General features: G+C 44.7%; 1 protein-coding gene across 4 annotated transcripts in view; it reads left to right on the top strand.

Annotated features, from left to right (window-relative positions):
* The window catches only part of DPYSL3 (dihydropyrimidinase like 3), a 117,441-nt gene that overhangs the window by 44,710 nt on the left and 51,028 nt on the right, over positions 1 to 21,703 (top strand). For 2 of the 4 annotated variants that reach the window (XM_027970374.2, XM_060415895.1), the window contains exon 1: positions 4,918 to 5,064. The exons of the other annotated variants lie outside the window; for them this stretch is intronic. In XM_027970374.2, the coding sequence (XP_027826175.1) occupies positions 5,026 to 5,064 (39 nt within the window). In that variant the 5' untranslated portion in view covers positions 4,918 to 5,025. Of the gene's footprint in view, positions 1 to 4,917; positions 5,065 to 21,703 lie in introns of those variants that run through there. 4 annotated transcript variants of the gene reach the window in all.

Below are 21,703 nucleotides of genomic sequence, written 5' to 3'. Positions count from 1 at the left end.
TCACCTGAACTGTGACCTCTGATGTGGAAAATTCCAGCCTAGCCTCAAGACACTGGAATGACTTTCACATCCCCATCCCTATCTTATTCCCAGTGTACTTGCTACCATTTTAAACACTATGCTTTTTTAAAAAACACTGCTGCTGCTGCTGCTGCTGCTAAGTTGCCTCAGTTGTGTCCGACTCTGTGCGACCCCATAGATGGCAGCCCACCAGGCTCCCCCGTCCCTGAGATTCTCCAGGCAAGAACACTGGAGTGGGTTGCCATTTCCTTCTCCAATGCATGAAAGTGAAAAGTAAAAGTGAAGTTGCTCAGTCGTGTCCGACTCTTCACGACCCCATGGACTGCAGCCTACCATGCTGCTCCATCCATGGGATTTTCCAGGCAAGAGTGCTGGAGTGGGTTGCCATTGCCTTCTATAATTTTTTATTCTTGATTTATCCCTTCCCTAGGATGGAAGCTTCATTAGGGCATCTTGTCTATTTTATTCAAATATTTGTATCCCTAGTGCCTGGAGACCATAATAGGTACTCAATAAGTATTAGTTGAATGAATTAATAAATCATCACAAAAATATTATGTGGTAGGTCATAAGATGCTCATTTAGAGATGAGGTAACCAAGACTCAGAAGGCTGAAATAATCTGCTGAAGATCATAGAAATAGGAACTGGATGACTTGGAATATGGACTGAGGTTCCTCTATTTCCAAGTCCAGATCTTTAAAGCAGTACAACTTCCTGGGTTCTAGTCCATAGTTTTCTTATGAATTCAGTATCAATTTTCAAAAAAAAATTCTTTAAATTAACATAAGGCTTTTGATCTTCTCTTACACTTTGAGGGCAACTCATTTCAAAGTCACAGCTCTCTAATCACTGTTCAGGTACCAGATCTAATTTATAGTCATTCCTTGGCCCATTTATTGCGTTGGATTTAGCAAAATGATTCCTCACTGTCTTGAATTCAGTTGCTCTGAAATCCAGAATCAGGAAACCCTAAGAAGGCTTAGAGGAACAAAAGTAGATCTTCTTAAATGCCCTTTAAGGACATTTTAAGAACAGGACACTCTAAGAACTTTAAGAACAGGTAAGTTCCTCTTCCATCTATTTACTCTTTCTTCAGACACAATTTGAAACATTTTTACATTCACTCACCTAAGAATTACTGAGCAATTTCTGTGGGCATGGCCCTATTTCACACACTCAGGACCCAGCGGTAAATAAAACACACACATTCCTTGCCCTCAGGGAGTTTACATTCTAGCGACGAGAAGGAAGATAATCATTAACATATCATGTGAGCAAGACTACTGTGAAGATAAATAAAGCATAGAAAGGGACTAACAGGTGGCACATTGTGTTCTCTTGAATAAGGGTATAAAATAAACTCCCTGAGACCCAGGATATTATTATTATCTTTTTTAAAAAATATTTATTTGGCTACATCAGGTCTTAGTTGTGGCACACGGGACCTCTTCATGGTGGCACACAGACTCTCAGGTTGTGGTGTGGGCTCCAGAGAACACAGGGTCAGCAGTTGTGCATGGGCTTAATGCTCCACGCACGTGGGACCTTAGTTTCCGGACCAGGGATTGAACTGGTGGCCCTTGCATTGCAAGGCAGACTCTTAACCATTGGGCCACCGGGGAATACTTATCATCATCAGTATTATTATTCATATCTGTAGCATTAGATCCTAGGAAAATAAGTAGTATACACAGGATAAATGCTGAATATTGTGAGAATGAACGAATGCATAACCATGAGGAAGAGAGCCCAGTTAGAAGGTTACTGTGGTAGCTCAGGTGGTAGCTGCTGCTGCTGCTGCTGCTGCTAAGTCGCTTCAGTCATGTCCAACTCTGTGCGACCCCATAGACGGGAGCTGGTGGAGCCTAAACACAGAGGGAAGCTTTGTAGATGGAGAGAAGAGATCATAGTGTGTACATATGTAATAAACCCAATACTATTTCCAACCTTAAAGTTGGACGTAAACTGCAAATTGAATTGTACTGAGGAAGAGAAGTCAAAGTTTGGACAATGCCAATCAAGCTTTGGCCCGAGCAATAAGAATAAAGTAGCCTTGACTGAGGTGTGGAAATCTATGGATGTGGTAAGTTTGGTGGCCAAAATTAAGTTTCTTTGGGACTGTAAATTAAGTCTCTCTGCATCTCCCTCTCATTCTGTCTTTGTTTCCTGAGATACCTAAAGCCAAATACTGCTGTGTATCCAAGGAAAACCATTCAGAGTCATTCTTCTGTGGAAAAGAGCAAAAATCCATGCTGGTTCCACCCCTCACTCTCTTGGCCAGACACAGAGGCATCTTGTGTGGATCGCTGCCTTTCTTCTTACTCCTTGAATAAGAAGGACACAGCCAACAACGGCTTTTCCTTTCAAACTCATCTCAGACACTTGATTTTGATTTAAAAAAGAGAAAGATGATTGAAGGGGATGAAAGGGGAAAAAATAGGGTTTGTTGTACATTTCTGCTCATGGCAACAGCTTGAACCGATTAGCTGGTTATTATGCATTCTTGTGCATGGCTTTTCACAGCAGTCTGATCCAGAGAAACATCTCAAGTCCTTTTCTGCATGGCTTTTTGCAGGCAAACCTGACCTCAAAGAGATTAACCAAGCCTTGTAATTTGAAAGAACAGACATACCCAAAATCTTCAAGTGATCAAAAATATGGTATAAATAAATTATTTAGCAGAGTGTTCTGGATTCTAATGACGGTAACAGAGGAGATAATTACCATGCAAGAAAGGGGGGGGGGGGAAACCTGACAAACCTGCTAAATTAAAAAAAAAAAAAAGAAGGAAGACAGTGGCATTTCTTTAGGATTGTAAATGTCCCCTACATATATTTTGCTTTTCCTAAGAAGAACTTGCAAGATCCCTTTAAACAAGTTTAGGGCAGTAAAATCAATGGGAAAGATTTGGACCTCTGCAGGGTTGCATAGTATGCTGTTAATTCTCTTTTTACTCTGTTCTAAATATAATCCTGCTCATTTGCATGCCAATCCCCAGAATGCTTTGTAATTTCACAACTCTTGGCTAGTGGTCTCAGCACTTATGCTTTCAGAACAAAGCAAAATGTTTAGGGCGTGTCTTTGGCTTTAGTCTTTTTTTTCTTTTTTCCCCCCTCTGCTTTGCAAAGAGTACAGAGAGGTGACCTTTTCTTGGCATTCATTCTGCAAGCCAAAGGATCACAGAAATAAAGTGGAGAATGCTGTGGACTTTTCCTGTGAAGACTGCATTCAGTCTAGTTACCCATGAATAACCAGCCACTTGGATTAACTCACTCGAGTGAGTTTCAGGGGGGTTTGGCCTGCTCTTTAATTATGTGACCAGGCTGGTTCATTTTAGATTTAGGAAAAGCCTAAACCGAAGTATTCTCTCATTCTCCCGATGCTTTATGTAGCTTCTTTATTGCAAAGGAAGCCTTTAACTTAATGAAAAGATGTCCGAAAGTGTGGTTGGTGGCCTGCCTTATAGAAATGTGAATTCAAGTTCCCTAACACAGACCTAGTCATGCTCAATGATAATCTGCGGAACTTCTGTGTGTGCGTGTGTGGCGGGGGGTGGGGGGTGGTTAGGATTCATAAGCGGGTGAAGTGATCATAAGAGACTCGAGAAGGGGACTTAATGATTTTTGCACAGCAAGCCATTGTTGTTATTCAAATGGTGTTTTGGGGTGTGTCTTTTTTTTTTTCCTGGAGAGTTTAGAAAGCTCCCCCATCTGACCATCTCTCAGCCCCCAGCCTATTTCCTCCAAACATGCCTTCCTTGGCCGTTTAATTGAAGCATATAGCAAAATAAGAATATATTCCAGCACCGAAAGATCGTGTCTTTTGCTCCTAATAGCCCACTTACCTTTGTCTCTCAGCCCTACCTAAAGTAAACTCGGGACTGTGACCAGCACACATCCGACGGCTCACAAAAACCACGGCTGCGCAGTAACGCGCCAGGGCTTCTGCCTTCTAACTACAGGTGTTTTCTGCTTCTTGCTCACGGAGCAGCATTACTGCTGTTTCATCGATTCTGAGAGCCAGACAGTGGAATTCCTTTAAAGCACATTATTTCGAGAATTATGTTTACAATACAGAGAACAGCTTTTGGTAGCCGACACGGGGCCCCCTCGCAACCTTCCGAGAGTGAGGGTTACTTCGCATTTTTTAATCTCCATTTTCATGGTCTCGGGATAGCAGCGGCTGGCCAGGCTGCACAAAGTCGGCGCGGTTCTCGGCTTTCTAAGGGGATCGCGCCGGCTGTTTATACACTCGGCGACCAGCAGAGGCGGCGCCCGGCTTCCGCGGTAACAAAGGCGGCGGCTGAGGCATTCAGCCCGCAGGGTGGCGGAGGAGAGCGGGTGCTCGAAGAGAAGCCCGGAACCGTCTTCTTTCTGAAACGAGGGTGGGGAAGGTGGGAAATCGGATCAGAGTCAGGTCGGAGGCGTGGGCTTGGCCCGCGGGGACGAGACGGCGACGCTGGTGCTTCTCTGCCGACTCTGGGGACTGCAGTATCCCCGCCCCGAACAGTCCCTCGCGCCCCCTGGTGGCGGTGGAGCAGGCTAACTCTGCTGCACTCGCAAGTCACCAGAAGAAAAAAAAGGAAGAAAAAGAAAAAGTGGGTGAGGCAGATGCAAAGAGGAAAATCAATAGGGATAAGAGAGAAGAGGGAGGAGTCGCGGATCAGCCATTCTTGTTTTACGGGGTCCCAGCTGGTACCGCAAAAGAAAAAAAAAAAAAAGCCCGGGTGTGAACGCGAGTGAGGAGAGTGTGTGTGTGTGTGTGTCTGTGGAGCGGGGGGGAGGTCGGGGGTGAAAGGGGGACCAGGGAGATTTACTATTGTCTCTGGCAGCCGCCGCGGGAGCCGGGGAGGGGGGCGGAGGCGAGAGGAGGCGGCGGCCGCGGCCAGCGCACCATTCGCTCCACCTGATCTCGGGGCGCTGTGCGCTGAGGAAGACGCGGGTGAGCAGGAGCAGAAGGAGGAGGGAGGCAGGCAGCTGCTGCAGCCACCGCCGCCGCCACCATGTCCTACCAAGGCAAGAAGAACATCCCGCGCATCACGGTGAGTCGGACGCCACTCCGGCTCGCTCCCTCGCTCGCTCGTTCCCGGCTGCTCTGCAGGGGCTTGGATCCTGCCGGCTTCCCTGGGCCAGTCCCCAGGGAGGGACCGGGACCCGGGGTCCGGGGGGGTGGAGAGCGGCGGTCAGTCCAGCCGGCGCGGCGGGGCGCCACCCAGACGGAGCGACCCTGGGGTTTGGGGAAAACCAAACAAAGAGGAAACCCAAACAGTGACAGTGGCGTGGAGAACTTCGGGTTATTTATCTTCCTTTCCCACTGCTGGGTAGTTCCCAAATAACAGGCCCTCCGTCGACCCGCGCGCCACCTGGGTCGTCCGTGTGAGCTGCCCCCGGCGAGACATGATTTTTTTTTTTGTAAAAGATTCCTTTTTGGCGGGTTGGAGCGTGGAGAAATGACACCTTTCCCCAGAGGTCTTGGTTAGCCCTGCCGCTCCCGTCTCTGAGCTCCAGCCCCGTGGCTCTGATGGGGTGCTTGACCGTCCATCCTCACCTTGGCCACTGCTTGCTTGTATTAACCCCAGTGCATATCTCGGTGCGTCATACTCGGGACTGGACAGCTAACGTGGCTGTAGTGAGAATAACCAACTTTTTTTTTTTTTTGGCTCTGTGTATTTGCATTTTTTCCTGTAAATTCTCCCCTTCACCCCAAGAAAAGGCTGAGTTTTTAGAGCACATTTTAGTTTGCGGTGGCAGGCGCGTGCTGTGTGCATGCCGCGTCCAACTGCCATTGTGTGCAGAGCCGAGCCCCTGCGGCCACCGGGTGTCTCACGCGCTGGGCGAGCCCCTAGGGCGGGGTGGAGCGGGGATGTGCCATTACCAGGTAGAGAAGGCTCATTTTCGTTGGCGTCCAGCAAGCAGCTCTCGCTGCAAAAATACCGCGCCCGGGTCTGGGATTTCTCCAGAATGCGCTGAAATGACGCCCCCCCCCCCCCCCCCCCCCCAGAAAGGACACACGACAGGCTGGAATGGACAGTTTTTTAAAAGGGCAAGACAAAAGCAACAGAAAACCCACTGGCATTTGTTAGTTGAGCACGAAGCAGTGCGGTTGTGCTTTGTCTGTAGCGAGAGGTGTGTGTGTGTGTGTGTGTGTGTGTGTGTGTGTGTGTGTGTGTAGTGTGTAGTAGGGGAACGTGTGGCTACTCCATCTTTGCAAGACGAACAAAGGAAGTGATGAGCTGGCCCCTGGGAGGCTCTGCAGCTGCCCTAGGGCAGTGATGTACCGGCTTCTGTAGTTCATTTGCCCCATCCACTAGGTTTTGCTGTGGGCACCAGTCTGCTTGCACTTGTTCCAGTTAGGCTTGGAACAACCTGATTGCCGTCCAGGACCTTCCCCTCTGCAGGCAGGAGGAAGCTCTTCTTGCTTTTAGCGCACTTTATTGTCAGGTGGTTTATTTCTCTTGCAGTATCCTACCTTTTCATGCACCTGAGCTTCACTGGACGCACATATGCTACACCCCTACCTGCTGTCCACCTGGTCCCAGGGGAGGAACACTCTCCAGGGGGATAGAGTTGGGATGGGTAGGGATTCTTTCCCCAGGTAGAGGCACTGGGCTTAAGCCCATCCTCCTTGACCACTACCTGATAGCGTTGACTTCACATTATTATAAAAACATAGTGAGTCTTTTACAGTTCACAGTATTTTCTCGGTGCCAATTGGCTTTGCAAAAAACTGTGGTGATACTTTTTCTTAAACTGATCGGGACAAAAGCACAATTTTTCTACTTATTTCTCTAACTCTGGAGAGATGAACCACCGCTCTCATGCTATGACATGTGACAGCTATGCTGTAAATATGCCAGTTGCTGTATATCCAGTATGCACTTGCCATTCTGTTTGGGATAAGCAGAGAACAGATTTTTTTTCCTTCCCAGTCTGACCGCAGTGGTTCCTCTTAGATTCAGCCTGTGCCCTGGTATTGAGGGCCACGCCCATTCTTCTAGGTATCACTTAAGCAACCTTTAAGGAAAGATACAGACGTTTACCCCATAGGGTAATAGCCTTACAAGCCCCTGTAAATGTGTTGGTGCCCCAATCCCAGGGACCGGTTTGCAGGGGCTCCCTTTTGTTCCTGCTTGGATGCTCTTCCCTGGGGCGCATCCTTCATTTTCTGTGCGGCTTCCATCCTTTCTCTGCTCGTGGGGCGTGGCGCTGCATAGCAGCCTCCACCGCGAAACCCGGGCTGTGCCTACGGCGACTGAACGGCAATAGACTGAACGGCAATAGACGGCGGTTGTGAATTTCTTCGAGCCAGCCTGCCTTGCATTCATTGTTGAGAGGAATGTGGGGTGGGGAGAGGCAAAAGGGCAAGACAGGAGGGGGCTTGATCTTTGGGGGAATAATGCGTTGGTCGATTTTTCTCATGCTTTGTGTTTGTATTTCTTAGAACACGAATTCTATTTTAGAAGAAAACGTTGTAATTCTTGTACTCTTGCATGTCCAAAGAAGAGTATGGTTATGTACATACTACCAGAGGCTAACTAGATATAGGTAAAAACATAAAAATACCGACATAGGTCTATATATTCACAGAAAATATAATTAAAGATCTAAGTATAACATATATCCCCTGCTGTCAAGTCTAGTCCAAATTTTAAATGGTTAGATTGTGGAATTTGACTTAATTTCCTATCCTCTATATCCCTTTCTGTGCAGACTGCCCCACCCAGTAGCTAAAATGTCACTGTAATCTGAGACCGATGGGGGCAGTCTTTCTTGCCAAGCACCTCTGCTTCTACAGGCACCACCCTCTGCCACAATTTGGGGGACATAGGAAGGTTTTGTTTGCTTGTTTTCTGTTTTTCCTTCCTTCTTGCTGCCCCCCTGAGAGGAAAGCATTGCTACTACCCTGTGTTTATTGGTTTCCTGGAAGGGGTTATTTCTCTGTCGCTGGTATAATTGGCTGGGGCTTTCCCTGGGAGTAGCTCCAGCCCCAGATCTCATTGTTCTTCTCAGGTCACCCTCCTGCGTGACCTGCATGTACTTATCCCAACACTAGCCCTTGCTTCTAAATGTCAGAGACAGCAGTTTGGGTGGTCCCGCCAGTCAGAGCAGGGACCTGGTATTGTCATCCACCTCCGTCTCTGTCTCACACAGTTCCTGGCATACAGATGCCTAATGAGAATCGGTTAAATCAATACATGAATTAAAAATTGCTCCTACCAAGAACAGCTCATACCTACTGAGTGTTTCTTTGGTTTCAGATATCGTACCTTACATACATTGTTTCATTTAATCCCTCAAATCAACACTGTCTGAGAGGTACTATCGTTATCTCTGTTTTATAGATTTTTTTTTCTCTGTCCAGGATCAGAGATATAACAAGTATTCTGGGCAGGACTCAAACCTCCACACCTGACTGAAATCGAAGTGTCTCACTGCCACACTGGTCTTGGTGGCTCCACCCCGACCATCATTCTGAGAAGGTGACAATGGGGCAAATGGTTTAGATCCTATAACATGGTCTCTCTTATTTTTTACATTGAATAATGTAAACTTGAGAGATGGTAGCTGACCGTCTCGACTCTGCAGGTGGAAAGTTTGCTAGTTACACTCTGTTTTCTTCTGAGAGAGGCTGCAACTTGAAGCTGGCAACAGGAGTGGGTGGAGATCTAATGCTTAAGTTCCAGTGCTTTCCAGGTATTCTCTTATCGGAGTCTCTGCAAAAACCCACTTTACGGTTAAGCAGATTGAGACCTAGAGAGAGGAAGTCAGTTATCCAGAGTCACACACAGAGGATAGGAGGCAATGCTGGAAATCAAACACAGGTCTCATCTGACCTCACAGCCTCAACTGTCTGCCTCGCAGAGGCACCTCAGTGGGGATTTTGAAAGGTGTGGATTAAAAGCTCCAGAATTTCCTCTAGGAGACAAATCACCAAGAAGTGCCTTTTTGCAAATACTAACTGGATTTCCGTAACAGCCTTGCAGCTAATGCATTTCTGCTGCATTGGAGATTGGTGTGTATGTGTGTGATGTTTGAGAATTGCTGGAAGGCACATACTCTGTCTGGAGAATGACCTGGAAGGTTTGGCGTCTAGGGTGTGTAGTCAGGGCCCTGTGATCTCATTTGAAAGGTATCACTGTGAGTGTCATGGGAATTTTTCATTTGGGACGGGAAGTGAAGGAGCTGTGTGAGCTGGAGGAATACCTAGATCTTTGCAGCTGAGGGCCTTTGCAATTTGAGCTGGGGGCCTTAGGCTAGACTACAACCCGGGGAAGGGGCCAGTGAAACACCATCCCTGGATTTGTTTCTGCCTTTTGCTTCACGAAGTGTCACTTTGGATTGGGAGCAAATATTAGCAGATGCAGGACAATAATTTGGGAGACCAAAAGAAGAGATGTCATCCAAAACCAGCTTGATCCGTGTAAGGTGTATTTGAAGGGAAGTTCCAGAGAAAAGACAGGAAAAATATCAAAGACTTAGAAATGGGAAGCATCTTAAATATCTGATTATGAAAAGCTCTGCCTGGGTTGTTCATGTGTTACTCTATTTTTTGGACAGGTTTGTGGGGACTCGCAGCCAGGATATTCTTCTTGCTCAAACACTAGTGAAATGCCTCAGGTGGATAAAGAGAGCTCTGACTATGAGTAGCTATGACTGAGCCAGCTGGGCACTTGGGGGAATTCTGGAGAAATAGCTTTTCTGAGAGGATTCAAGGCTGTGTAGTCGAATTTACAAATAAAAATCCTCCCTTCTTATCTCACTGGGCTCTTGAAAGGCTCAGATGAAGGAGTGATGACTGTGGACAATGGTCTCTGAACCCCAGATGTATTCAAGCTGGGAAACATTTATTTTAAAGTCTTAACTGCTTTGGAATCGGGAAATTAATAAAGGAGATTGACAAAGGTCTAGCTTATTAAGAGACTAATCTAGGAATCAATGTTTCAATAAAAGTGTTCAAAAACAAATGAAAATCAGCACAATGTTTTAAACAAAGTGTGTTTTCTGGTTTAGTTATGTTATGGTGTTTCTCAGAATTATGCTTACCTTTCATTTCTGACAAGCTACTCAAGGCTATTAGACTGCCTTTGGACTTTGATACGGAGATTCTCTGTTAACCTAAAGAAAGGGCATTTTCCTTATTTAGGATGAACTATATTGCTTTCGTCCTAATCAGCTTCTAGCCTACACTGACATAGGTTATGGATACCCTTTCTAACAATTTCTTCACAACTCCTGGTTGAATGGTTTTTTCTCTGTCCTATCTCCTTAATTAAGGAAAAAATAGTAAAGTTGAGATAGAACTGAAAAAGTCTTCATGTCCTAAAGGGCTCTCTCTTCTTTACCCATTGACATATTTCCTAGAACTGTTTGTCTGCTTATTATATTTGAAAAAAATCACAAAATGCTTACAACAGTAGGAATGTCTCCCTAGGAGGTAAATGTGCCTCTCTTTGTTTAAATCACTGCTTGTAATCATAAACGAAGTGGAAATGTAAATATGCCATCCCGTCTAGGACAGATGATGATCGAAGGACTGGCCTCTCCCTGGTCACTCCCTCTTCAAGTCAGTGCTGTTTACCTGTTCTCCCATTTTCTGTAGCTAGAGGGAAATAAATGACAATGAGTCTGGACAACCCAGAGAAAGAGGTTCCTCTGTTTTCACTCTTCTACTGTGAAATCCCCCTTTCATCAAATTCAATATGTGTCTATTTCACGTATACTCATTGTGAAATAGACGATGATACATATGTAATACACCAAAAGATAGTGTGGTAGAATAGGATGAGCCCTTCAACTTGGCCTCTTCCTTGGCCCTAGTCTGTACGTGGAGTCTAGTACAAAAGCTACTTCTCTGGGGGAACGTTTCTCCTGTTAACTAGATTATAGGGGACTTTGTGCTTGGGCTAAGCCCAGTGGAGCTATTATATATTTATCATTACCATTTATTGAGAGCCTTAGCACAAGTGACGTGGATTATCTCATTTGACTCACAACAGCGCCTATAGCTCCAGTGTTAACCATCATTCTGTGTTCTGGATAGAGGCTCTGAGAGACTAAGTAACTGGACCAAAGTCACACAGCCACAAAAGCAAGATTCTGGGATTGATCCCTCCAGGGTTGAGTCCGTTCACAGGCAGGAAAGCAGTAATTCCGTATTCACAGAGGACTGTCCCCACCTGCTTGCCACCAGCTAGCCACACCTGTTAGCTCACTAATGGGGGCCAGAGTTCACAGAGTGGAAGGGGTGGGGATGGTCAGGCCAAGACCTCTCATATCACCGTTGGAACAACTGACTCCACGTCCCTCTAGTAGTGATTCGTGCATTGCTCTGCCCGCTGTCTGAGTTAGCTTCTGGCTTTCCCCCAGGAGCATGTGTGAGTGTAGGGTGGAATCTATCTTGCGTAAGTACAGATCTGGGCCCAAGGTTCCTTCTCACTGTCTGTCCCTGTCCTCTTCCCAGAAATAGAAGGAGCCAGGCTCCCTGTTCTCCTTCAGCAGGGCCGGGAACATAGTACACGCCCAGCACTCTAAGCCAGATGGGGAGCTCTGCTTAGGAATGGTCCGGGAACGTAGGGGACATCTGGAATTCAAGGGCACAGTTCCCTTGGCTAGGTTAGCCTTTTTTTTCTGTGGAAGGGCTGGGAAGTGAGCTTTCAAAGATAAAATGAGATTTGATTTTGTAAGAGAGGGGTTCCTCTGATGGGTAGAGCGGAGGAACCCTTTTGTTTGGTGACACAGGAAAAGGCAGCAAGCCCCTGATGAAGTGTCAGCACGTTGTGGTTCAGGCTGCCCTTACCTCTGACTTCTCTGTGACTCTGGGAAAACCTTATTATCCCTCCCAGACTCTGCGTCAGTCAGATGAGGGCATCGAACTAGATGGTCCTTGAGTCCCTGCCAGTGCAGATGACCCTGTGAGCCTTTATTTTGTCTTCTGTTTTCTCCTGAGATTATGGTCAGCCATCTATGCTGTGTTTTAAATTGGAAGAGAGGAGTTCTGATCCCTCCCCAGAAGGGAAGAGAGAGCAGTGAGAAAGTAAATGAGGGCAGTAGTCGTTGGCTTAAATTTAGTGGGAGCAGCCAACATCTGTGCTGGACAGAAGGGTCTTTGGTTGCTTTTTCTCCTTAAAACCTTAGCCTGTTTCTCATTCAGAGAGTGAACTTGGTTAATAGACTGTGTGCAAGAGAGCAATGGAATGATGATGACTGATAGGTCCTTTCCTTAGCAGAGCTTTAGTACTCATTCCAATGAGTATTATTAAAATGATACCATGATTCATTTGCTGGCATGTACGGTGTCTCTTCTGGATAAGGCTGCCATTGATAAGGGTACAAAGGCGCCAGTTGCCCCCAAACTAGACTGGTCAGATAAACGAGCAAACCAGCAGGGAACAGCTCCCAGTCTATAGATGCTCTGCGAGCTCTCTTCACTTGCTGCCGCCAGTATCTGAAATGCGGTGGCTCCCGTCCAATGGAAATAGCCTCCCACCCAAAGGCCAAATAGTGTCCTGGATGTGCCTTCAGGTAGGGGTGGGTTTTAGTTTCATTGTCACTGAATTTCTATCACTTTTCCTTTGGCTGGCACATTTTAAGCCCTCGGTAAACATTTATTGAATGAGTGGGTACATTTATTTAACATTTACTTTGCCAGGAATAATGTCAAGTGAGCAGATGATCAGAACGTGTGTACATTTGTGGTTCTACGTCATCTTCTCTTTCACTGACAACTTTGTAGAATATTAACTTTAATTTATCTATTGGCTGCATTGACAGGTGGGATCTTTGTTGCAGCATTAGAGATCTTTTTTGTTGCAATGCACGGGCTTCTCTCTAGTTGTGATTTGTGGGCTTAGTTGCCCTGAGGCATGTAGGATCTTAATTCCGTAACCAGGGGTTGAATCTGCAACCCTTGCATTGGAAGGTGGATTCTTAACCACTGGACCACCAAGGACGTCACTTTTCACTTCCTTATATTTCGGTTATTAGCTTTTATTATAAAATTCATTTTTGGTTTGAGGGGTGGGGACAGTTAAAACACATTTTTCCGAGCTTATCTCTGGCTGTAAGTCATACAATCGATAGTCTCAATGATCTAAGTGTAATTATAATCATTAGATCCTTTAAAGGGGAGCATCTATAAGGGAAGGTAGAAGGGGAGAATTAAAGTATCTTCATATAATCTAAAATGCTGCATTTGAAGTACCATGTGTATGAAGATGTGTCATATATAGTTAATCAGGTATGATAACACCTTTTCCTTTTTCGAATGAATATTTTGCCGACGATCATCTCTTTGCTTAGCAATGTGATGCTTGTCACAGGAGCATCTGAAAATAATAAGAATTAGCATTTATTTATCCTGTATTACGGCTTCCCTGGTGGCTCAGCGGTAAAGACTCTGCCTCTTATGCAGGTGCCTCGGGTTGGATCCCTGGGTTGGGAAGATCTGGAGAATGAAAAGGCAACCCGCAACCCACTCCAGTATTCTTGTCTGGGGAATGTCCATGGGGTAGCAAGAACTGGACATAACTTAGCGAGTAAACTAACATCACCACATTCTCTATTAAGTGCTTTTTATTTTTGATCTCATGCAGTCGTCAAAACCACGCAGTTAGGTAGATGGCTTTCCAGCTAGGTCTTCCCATTTTATTGGGAGGAAACTTTGAGAGATCAGACAATAGGCCTAAGATCACAGAAGCCTTTCAGTGGTGGAACCAAAATTCATACTGACTCAGAACCACATTCTTGACCCCATTCTACAGCGCTGCCTTAAATTCTGCCTTCTTCTATCGTCTTGTACTTGTGGGGTCATGACACATCTGTCCAAATCGGAGTTTGTTACCGAAGGCGTGGTTAAGTCCTTCTTCACACCTCTTTCCTGAGGGGCAGGTTATGAGATATCGGAAGCATAGTCAGTTGGTCCCCTTCTCTGCGTGGGTTTGGACTCCGGAACGGAACCCTGTCTGGTTCCGTAAGCTCCCTCGCCTTCCCCTCAGAGCAGCCTCGCTTCCAGGCTTGTTAGGAGGAGCTCCTCATGGTTGCGTTTAAACACAGCCAGCTTTCCAGGGAGGTGCCCGCACTCTAGGCTGTTGTGCATTGAATTAGCAAAGGATACCCATGAGGGGGCTCCTCTTCAGGTGGACTTGAACGCCTCCTTCTCATTCTGCGTCCCATGCTGTGGCCCCCCACCCCAGCTTCTTTAATAAATCTTCAGCAAGATTCCGCCAAAGTGTTGACTTAATGGGGCTCTGTAAAACTCAGAGAATCAGAAGATCCTAAGAGAATGTTTCAGTCTAGTCTCCCCTTACAGATGAGGAAACTGAAACCCAAGACTCAGTTTGAGACTGAATTAGAGCTTTTTATACTCTCTGGTTTACAGTAGGACACCAAAATTTACAAAATGAGTAGTTTTTTCCCCCCAGTTGTGACCAAAAAAACCATGATGTTTGTAGAAAAATTTACCAAAAAAAAAAAAAAATGAGGACAATAAAAATAAGTGAAATGATAAAGTTTGAGCATACCCATTTAAAGTGTTTTCTTCATACTGTGTATACTGTTTATTAAAATGGCACAGCATCTTATTCATCCTGTTTTATGTCCTGCTTTTCATTCTACAGTGTATTATGACATGATATCTTTCCATGTTTCAAACATTCTTCCATGCCATAATTTTATTCTTTTTTTAAAATCGAAGCATAGTTGAGTTGTAACGTTGAGTTAATTTCTGCTGTACAGCAAAGTGATTCAGTTACACATAGATGTAGGCATGCATATATACCTCTTTTTCATATTCTTTTCCATTGTAGTTTATCACTGGTTACTGAATATAGTTTCCTGTGCTGTACAGTAGGACCTTGTTGTTAATCCATCCTATATATAGCAGTTTGCATCTGCTAATTCCAAACTCCTAATCTCTCCTTCCCTCCACGTCTCCTCCCCCTCCGCCTTCTCAACCACAAGTTTGTTCTCTACGTCTGTGAGTCTGTTACTGTTTGTAAATAGGATCATTTGTGTCATATTTTAGATTCCGCATATAAGCAAATGGTATTTGTCTTTCTCTTTCTGACTTACTCAATATGATAATCTCTAAATCCATCCATGTTGCTGCAGATGGCATAATTTCTTTCTTTTTATGGTTGAGTAATATTTCATCATATATATGCACCTCACCTTCTATATCCATTCATCTGTCAGTGGACATTTAGGTTGTTTATGTGTCTTGGTTACTGTGATTAGTGCTGCTATGAACATTGGGGGTGCATGTATCTTCTTGAATTACAGTTTTGTCCAAATATATGCCTGAGAATGGGATTGCTGTATCACATGGCAACTCTGTTTTTACATAACATAATTTCAAATATCTACATATTGTTCCCAGTGCTTCAGTCAATTCTGTTTTGTTTGAATTTTCGATTGTTTCCGAGATCTTGTATTCAACAGCAAAAAAATGAAATGGTGGGTGTGTTTTCAGTTGCTGTTTTTTAGCTGGAGTTAAAAGTTACCCCCATGCTAAGCTGAGTACCTTGCCTGCAGCTGCTCAGCTTGTGTTAGATTCTGATTTGAGTCCCAGCATCTTTGGTGTTAGTCTTATATTCTTGTCATCACTCTACTTGATCCAGCAGTTTTGCCATTTTCAGGGGGAAAACTCTACTGTCCCTCTCTGTTTTCTCCTGCTCTCCCCATGAGCACGTGTTTGTCCCTTCACCACCACCCGTGCTTACCTCCCTGTCCAGCTGAGGCTGCTGACGGCTGTAGAGATACACCGTGTCTCAGGACCAAAAGCTACGCAGCTGGAGAGGAAGTACGCCTGTTCGCCTTTCCCCTTCTCCTTAATGGCTTAACCTATAAGCTTGGAAGCTGGTTTTAATTCTACGTTTTCTGTGTATATGTGTGTTTGTTTTCAAAAATTTTTCCCCCTTAATTCTTTCAAGGAGAACTTTATTAGAAATTATACTCTCTTTCCCCCCCAAGCCAATCTGTGTCCCATATCTTGATGCGATTACTTTGTTTGGGGAGATTGATAAATTCAGAGTGGAGTTTCTGGTTTATCCAACCAAGTTGGTTTAAATTATGGCCTTAGAAAGGGCTTGAAACAACCTAAAACATTTTAGAACAGTTGAATGTAATCCTCTTCTGCTTCTAGAAAAATCCATCCTTATTCCACAAAGAAAGGTATGTTTTTGTTTTGTTGTGGTGTCATTCCAGGTATTTCATTGCATGCTCTATCTCAGATTCTTTACTGTGAGAAATCAACTTAGCTTTGCTTGGTTAAGGCCAGGAAGAGAAATAAGAGATGCATTATTCCAACCCTCTTATTTTAACAATTAAGAAAATGTGGACCAAAGAGGGAAGATAACTTGCCAGAGATCATGCAGAGAAATAGTTTTTGAAAACATGAGGCAAAGGACTCTTTTCCTTTGCTCTGGTTCAGTGCTTTTTCTCACAGTTTTTTTTCAGGGGTAAAATGTGAAGGGTGTGTTATGAGCAGATTTGTATCCACTGGAAATTCATGTGTCAGAGTTCTCACCCCCTGCTGCTGCTGCTGCTGCTCCTGCTAAGTCGCTTCAGTCGTGTCCAACTCTGTGCGACCCCATACACGGCAGCCCACCAGGCTCCCCTGTCCCTGGGATTCTCCAAGCAAGAACACTGGAGTGGGTTGCCATTTCCTTCTCCATAGTACCTCAAAATGTGACTGTGTTTGGAGATAGGGTCTTTAAAAGAATAATTAAGTGAAATGAATTCGTCAGAGTGGGCTCTGATCTGGTGTGATGGGTGTCTTACAAGAACAGATTAGGACATGGACACCCAGAGAAGGACACAGGGAGGAGAAACTGGGCAAGCCAAGGAGGGTGGCCTCAGAAGGAACTAACCCTGCTGACACCTTGACCTTGGACTTGTAGCCTGCAGAACTGTGAGAAAATAAATGCGTGTTGTTTAAGACAACCAGTCTGTGGCACTTTGTTGTGGCAGCAGCAAACTAATATGGAGGGAAGTTAAGAACAATGACATTTAAAATTCAAAATTTCAGATTTGTAAAGCTCTTAGTGAACAGGAAAGGGAAACCCAGGTAATTAGTTTTTTAAGGAAATAATGCCATGCCAAAGCCCATACTAACTTGATTTTCAATCATATTACTAGCTCTACCTTATAGATGAGGAAACTGAGGCTCAGACATTTAACTTATCTAAGTGAAAGTGAAGTCGCTCAGTCGTGTCCGACTCTTTGCGACCCTGTGGACTGTAGCCCACCAGGCTTCTCTGTCCATGGGATTCTCCAGGCAAGAATACTGGGGTGGGTTGCCATTTCCTTCTCCAGGGGATCTTCCTGACCCAGGGATCGAACCCAGGTCTCCTGCATTGCAGGCAGATGCTTTAACCTCTGAGCCACCAGGGAAGCCTTAACTTATCTAAAGGTATGTATTTATTGACTAAGTGGCGAAGGTTTGTCCAAATTCATCTCCTCTCCTGATTTTAAAACCTTCATCCATTATATTGAAGTTGACCTGAGCTATTTAGTAACCATTGTTAGGAAGTTGCTTAAAGATAGGAAGGGGAAAATTTCAGTCACCTGGAATCTACTTGATCGATTGATCAGGAAATATTTGGCCATTGATTTTAGGATAAAAATGGAGATCAGGGAAATTTTAAGATAACATATTTGAGTATCACTGCACTCTTCCCAGTGGGTTCACATGTCAAAATGAAAACCACATTCTCCACGTAATGAAAAATTCATGTTCACAGTGATGGACCCTAGGCCCTAAAGAAATCTGACCCATCAGAAAAGAATCAGTTACCCACGCTGGGTCACATTTGCTAAGGCACGAAACTGGACCCATACATACATCTGTAACACGAGGGGGCATGGAAACAGTCTATGCCAGAGTTTTGCCACTGCATACTTTACTTTTGTTTTATTTTTTATTCTTTACTTGCTTATTTTGGGATTTCACTTAGGGTCCTAGCTCCCTAGCCAGGAATCAAACCTGCATCCCCTGCAGTGGAACTGTGGAGTCTTAACCACTGGTCCACCAGGTCTTATTGCTGAAAAAAGACCTGATAAATGTGTAATCAACCAAAAAAATCAAATGAACTTGAGCTGCTGGTAAAATCACTTGTTAGGATATGGGAAAGAGAAGGTGCTTTAACTACTGAATGTTGACAACTCTCTTGCAGCAGTGTCATCCCTGTTTTAAGGTAGTGTGGTCTATCATTCTTAAACATACGGGTTAAACTTATTTTCATGTCCCCCTGGCAACTCAGATAGGTTAAGAATCTGCCTGCAATTTGAGAGGCCTGGGTTCGATCCCTGATCGAGAAGATCTCCTGGAGAAGGGAATGGCAACCCACTCCAGTATTCTTGCCAAGTGAATCCTATGGACAGAGGAGCCTGGCGGGCTACAGTCCATGGGGTCGCAAAAAGTTGGACATGACTGAGCGACTAACACTTTCAAACCTACTTGGACTTAATCAGTAAGAAGATACAAGCAAGTTGAGAGGTGGCTGGGCTTTGCTTACAGCAGGTCCTGGGGATAAGGCCCAGCCCAGCTATATACCCGCTGTGTAACTTATTGGGCTCTATCTTTCGAAGAGACTCTTGATCCAGCCACTTTTCCCCATTTTTTCATCCCTGCCACCACCACCTTGCTAGAGCTTCCATCACCTTACTGCAGGAACCCACCACTGGTCTTAGTGCCCCATGTTGCTAGCCATCAGGTCATTTCTTCATGCATGAGTGGAGTGAGCCTTTAAATTGTAAATCAGATCAAGTCACTCTCCAGGTCAAAAATTTGTTTCAGAGACTTCCCTGGTGGTCCAGTGGTTAAGAATTTGACTTCCAGTGCAGGGGACATGGGTTCGATTCCTGGTCAGGGAATTAAGATCCCCTGTGCCTCAGGGCAGCTAACCCCACCCCACATAATGCAGTGAAGACCCAACATAAACAAAACAAACTGTTGCGCTTGGAATAGCACCCAGACGATGGCGCTCAAGGTTACACGCGTACTGGCCCCTGCTATCTCCACTGCCTCTGGGGTCTTGGCATCAGCCATCTTTCCCTTCCTCTCTCTCTCTCTCACCCTCACCTAACATGTGTAGCTCAGAGCTCCTGAACTCTTTGCACCCTTGGAGAGGGGAGCAGTCTTTTCTAGGAGTCTTTATATGTGAAGCTCAGTTCCGCAGCTTCTTCGATGTGCCTTTTCTTGAAAACCTAGTCAGAAGCAGTCCCAGACCATTCCAAGCCTCCACCATCCCCACCACCTTCTTTCTAAATGTCACTTATCACTGTTGAAATTACACTACTTGGTTAGTAGCTGACTTAATCTTTGCTGTTTCAACTGCTGCAGTTGTAATGTGAGGGAGTTAATTTTGGTCACTTGTGTGTCCCTAGTACTGTGAATGGGAGGCATTTACAAACATTACATGAAGGAATGAATGGATAAATAAATGAATGAATGAAAAGGCACACTGTTCCTTTACCTTAAACTCGTGTGCTTTTCCTCAGTAAGCAGTCTGGGGAGGACAGGTGTCCAGGAAACAGGGTTCTCAGAAGACAACTATGTCTGTGAATCTGCTTCTGTTTTTATATAGATGCATTTGTATTATTTTTTAGGTTCTATAAGTGATACCATCTAATATTTATCTTTCTCTGACTTATTTCACTAAGCATAATATTTTCTAGGTCCATCCGTGTTGCTCCAAATGACAATATTTCATTCCTTTAAGGCTGACTAATATTCCATTGAATAAATGTACCACATCTTAAAAAAAAACCTTTTATTTGTATATAGTTGCACGTTATATTGTGTTGTTTTCTGCTGTGTAGCAAAGTGAATCACTTATGCTGCATGCCCAAAACTAACTCAATATTTTGAATCAATTATACTTCAATTAAAGAATTAAAAATTAAAAAAAAAAACAGCTAAACTATCTGTCTCATGGTCTAATCTCAAGTATATGAAGTGATCAATGAAAGACGAAAAGACTTGGGATAATGGACGCAAGTCCTAACATAGATGAAAACCTGCTGCTTCTGAGATGACTTGTAAAGACTCACAAAAGTTGTAACTTACGCTACTTTTTAGACACAATTTAATACATGTCACAATGTACCTCTTACTCTAGTATGCAGAAGATACCTGCAACTGTAAAGTTCAGCAGCCCAGGCACTTTTGGAAACATTCCTGAGCAGAGACATGTCATAGAAGAATGGACTAGTGTGGAACTATTCCAAAGAAGGCTGTTCTCTGGTGTTAGAATCACAGAATGTGAGCTAGTGACCACTGGGAAGAGAAGCTTGTAACTCATGGCTTCGCAGGTAGGGATGAAGTTGGTGGCCCCCCAGGCACAGAGAATCAGTTCTGGTAATGTCAGCATGGCATTTCCAAATAGAAAGCAGTCTTGAGTATATTCCAGGAGGTTCCTTTTGGGTAAGCCTTGGATCTACCTTGAAGGTGAAGAATCCTTTTTTTATAGTATTAACTGCCTACTCATCTCATTTTTGAGTTCTGGTCATTTTGAAGTGGTGCCTCAAGTGGTGCCTGTGTATTTATTTCAAAGTTTCATTTCATTCAAGGTCTGCCTGATCTCTTGAAGTCTTTGTTTTCAGGAGTGTCTGCAGTTTTCTCTGTCAATAGAACTTGGAGAAGTTTGGGGCTTCAAAAATAGTCAAAGAGTCAGAAATAGTGCCTAACCTCCTATTGATCAAATGAAAGCAGAGCTGTGGGTTTGCAGGTTCCTAGGCAGTCAGAAGGCCCGACCCAGAGAGTCAGTCATCACCATTGTCATCTTCTTGTGTCAAGAAAGAGCCAGGAAAAAAGAGAAAGTGCCTCATCCCCCTGGTTTCCCACACTTCTAAGGAAGTGTGTTTGGGTTCTGATAGGAAGGTAGTTAAGACATATATGTTAACTAAAAAGAGGTGGAAAGTCAGGCTACTTTTCAAAGATAGAGACAAAAGTGGGTAGTCATCCAGCTGAGAGACATTGACCTGAGATCTGAGTTCATCTTTTAAAGAAACATGCATTTCTTGAGCACCTACTATGCACTGGGATTTGGGCTAGACTTCTGACCTTAGTCCTTTGGGACAGATATCATTCCCCTCATTTTACAGCCAGGGCTGTGACTCCAAAGCTCTTCTCATTTTCATCGTTCCATTGAGCTGCCCTGGCACTGACTCACCACCTGGACTTCATGACAGAGCAAACTGGGAGCATCTCAGCTCTTTGAAACAACTCCTCCCTCCCACACTCTCTCTCCAAGGGCCCTTTCCACAGCAGCGTCGTGTGAGCTACAACCCGGTAGCTGTACATTCTTGACACATCCGCCTCGGGCCAGTTTTACAAAGCTGCAGAAGCCAGTGGTTGTGTGCTTGCAACCCAGTCACCAGGCAGCCCCCGCCAGTTTTAGAAGTACAGGGTCAGACCTGGAGGAGAATCCCCGTAGCCTCCACAAATAGATGGGGAACAATTGCCTGTCATTTGCAGGTGCTGCTCACACATTCCAAGACCCAAGCATGATTGCTCCTCTTGGAATTGCATTTTGGCTGGCTTTCAGCTTTACTGAAAGAGGTGTTTGTTTCTGAGAAGCAATAGGGTGGGGATTCACTAGGCTTCCCTGTCAGTCCAAAGACCCGGTCAAAGCCGGCTGCCAGATGCCCGTGATCAAAGTGGAGAGAGAACTGCTCTAA

This window comes from Ovis aries, chromosome 5 (assembly GCF_016772045.2).
Source record: "Ovis aries strain OAR_USU_Benz2616 breed Rambouillet chromosome 5, ARS-UI_Ramb_v3.0, whole genome shotgun sequence".
Classification (NCBI taxonomy): Eukaryota; Metazoa; Chordata; class Mammalia; order Artiodactyla; family Bovidae; genus Ovis; species Ovis aries.
The sequence above is the reverse complement of the archived record's forward strand: the minus strand, read 5'-3'. Positions and strand labels throughout refer to the sequence as shown.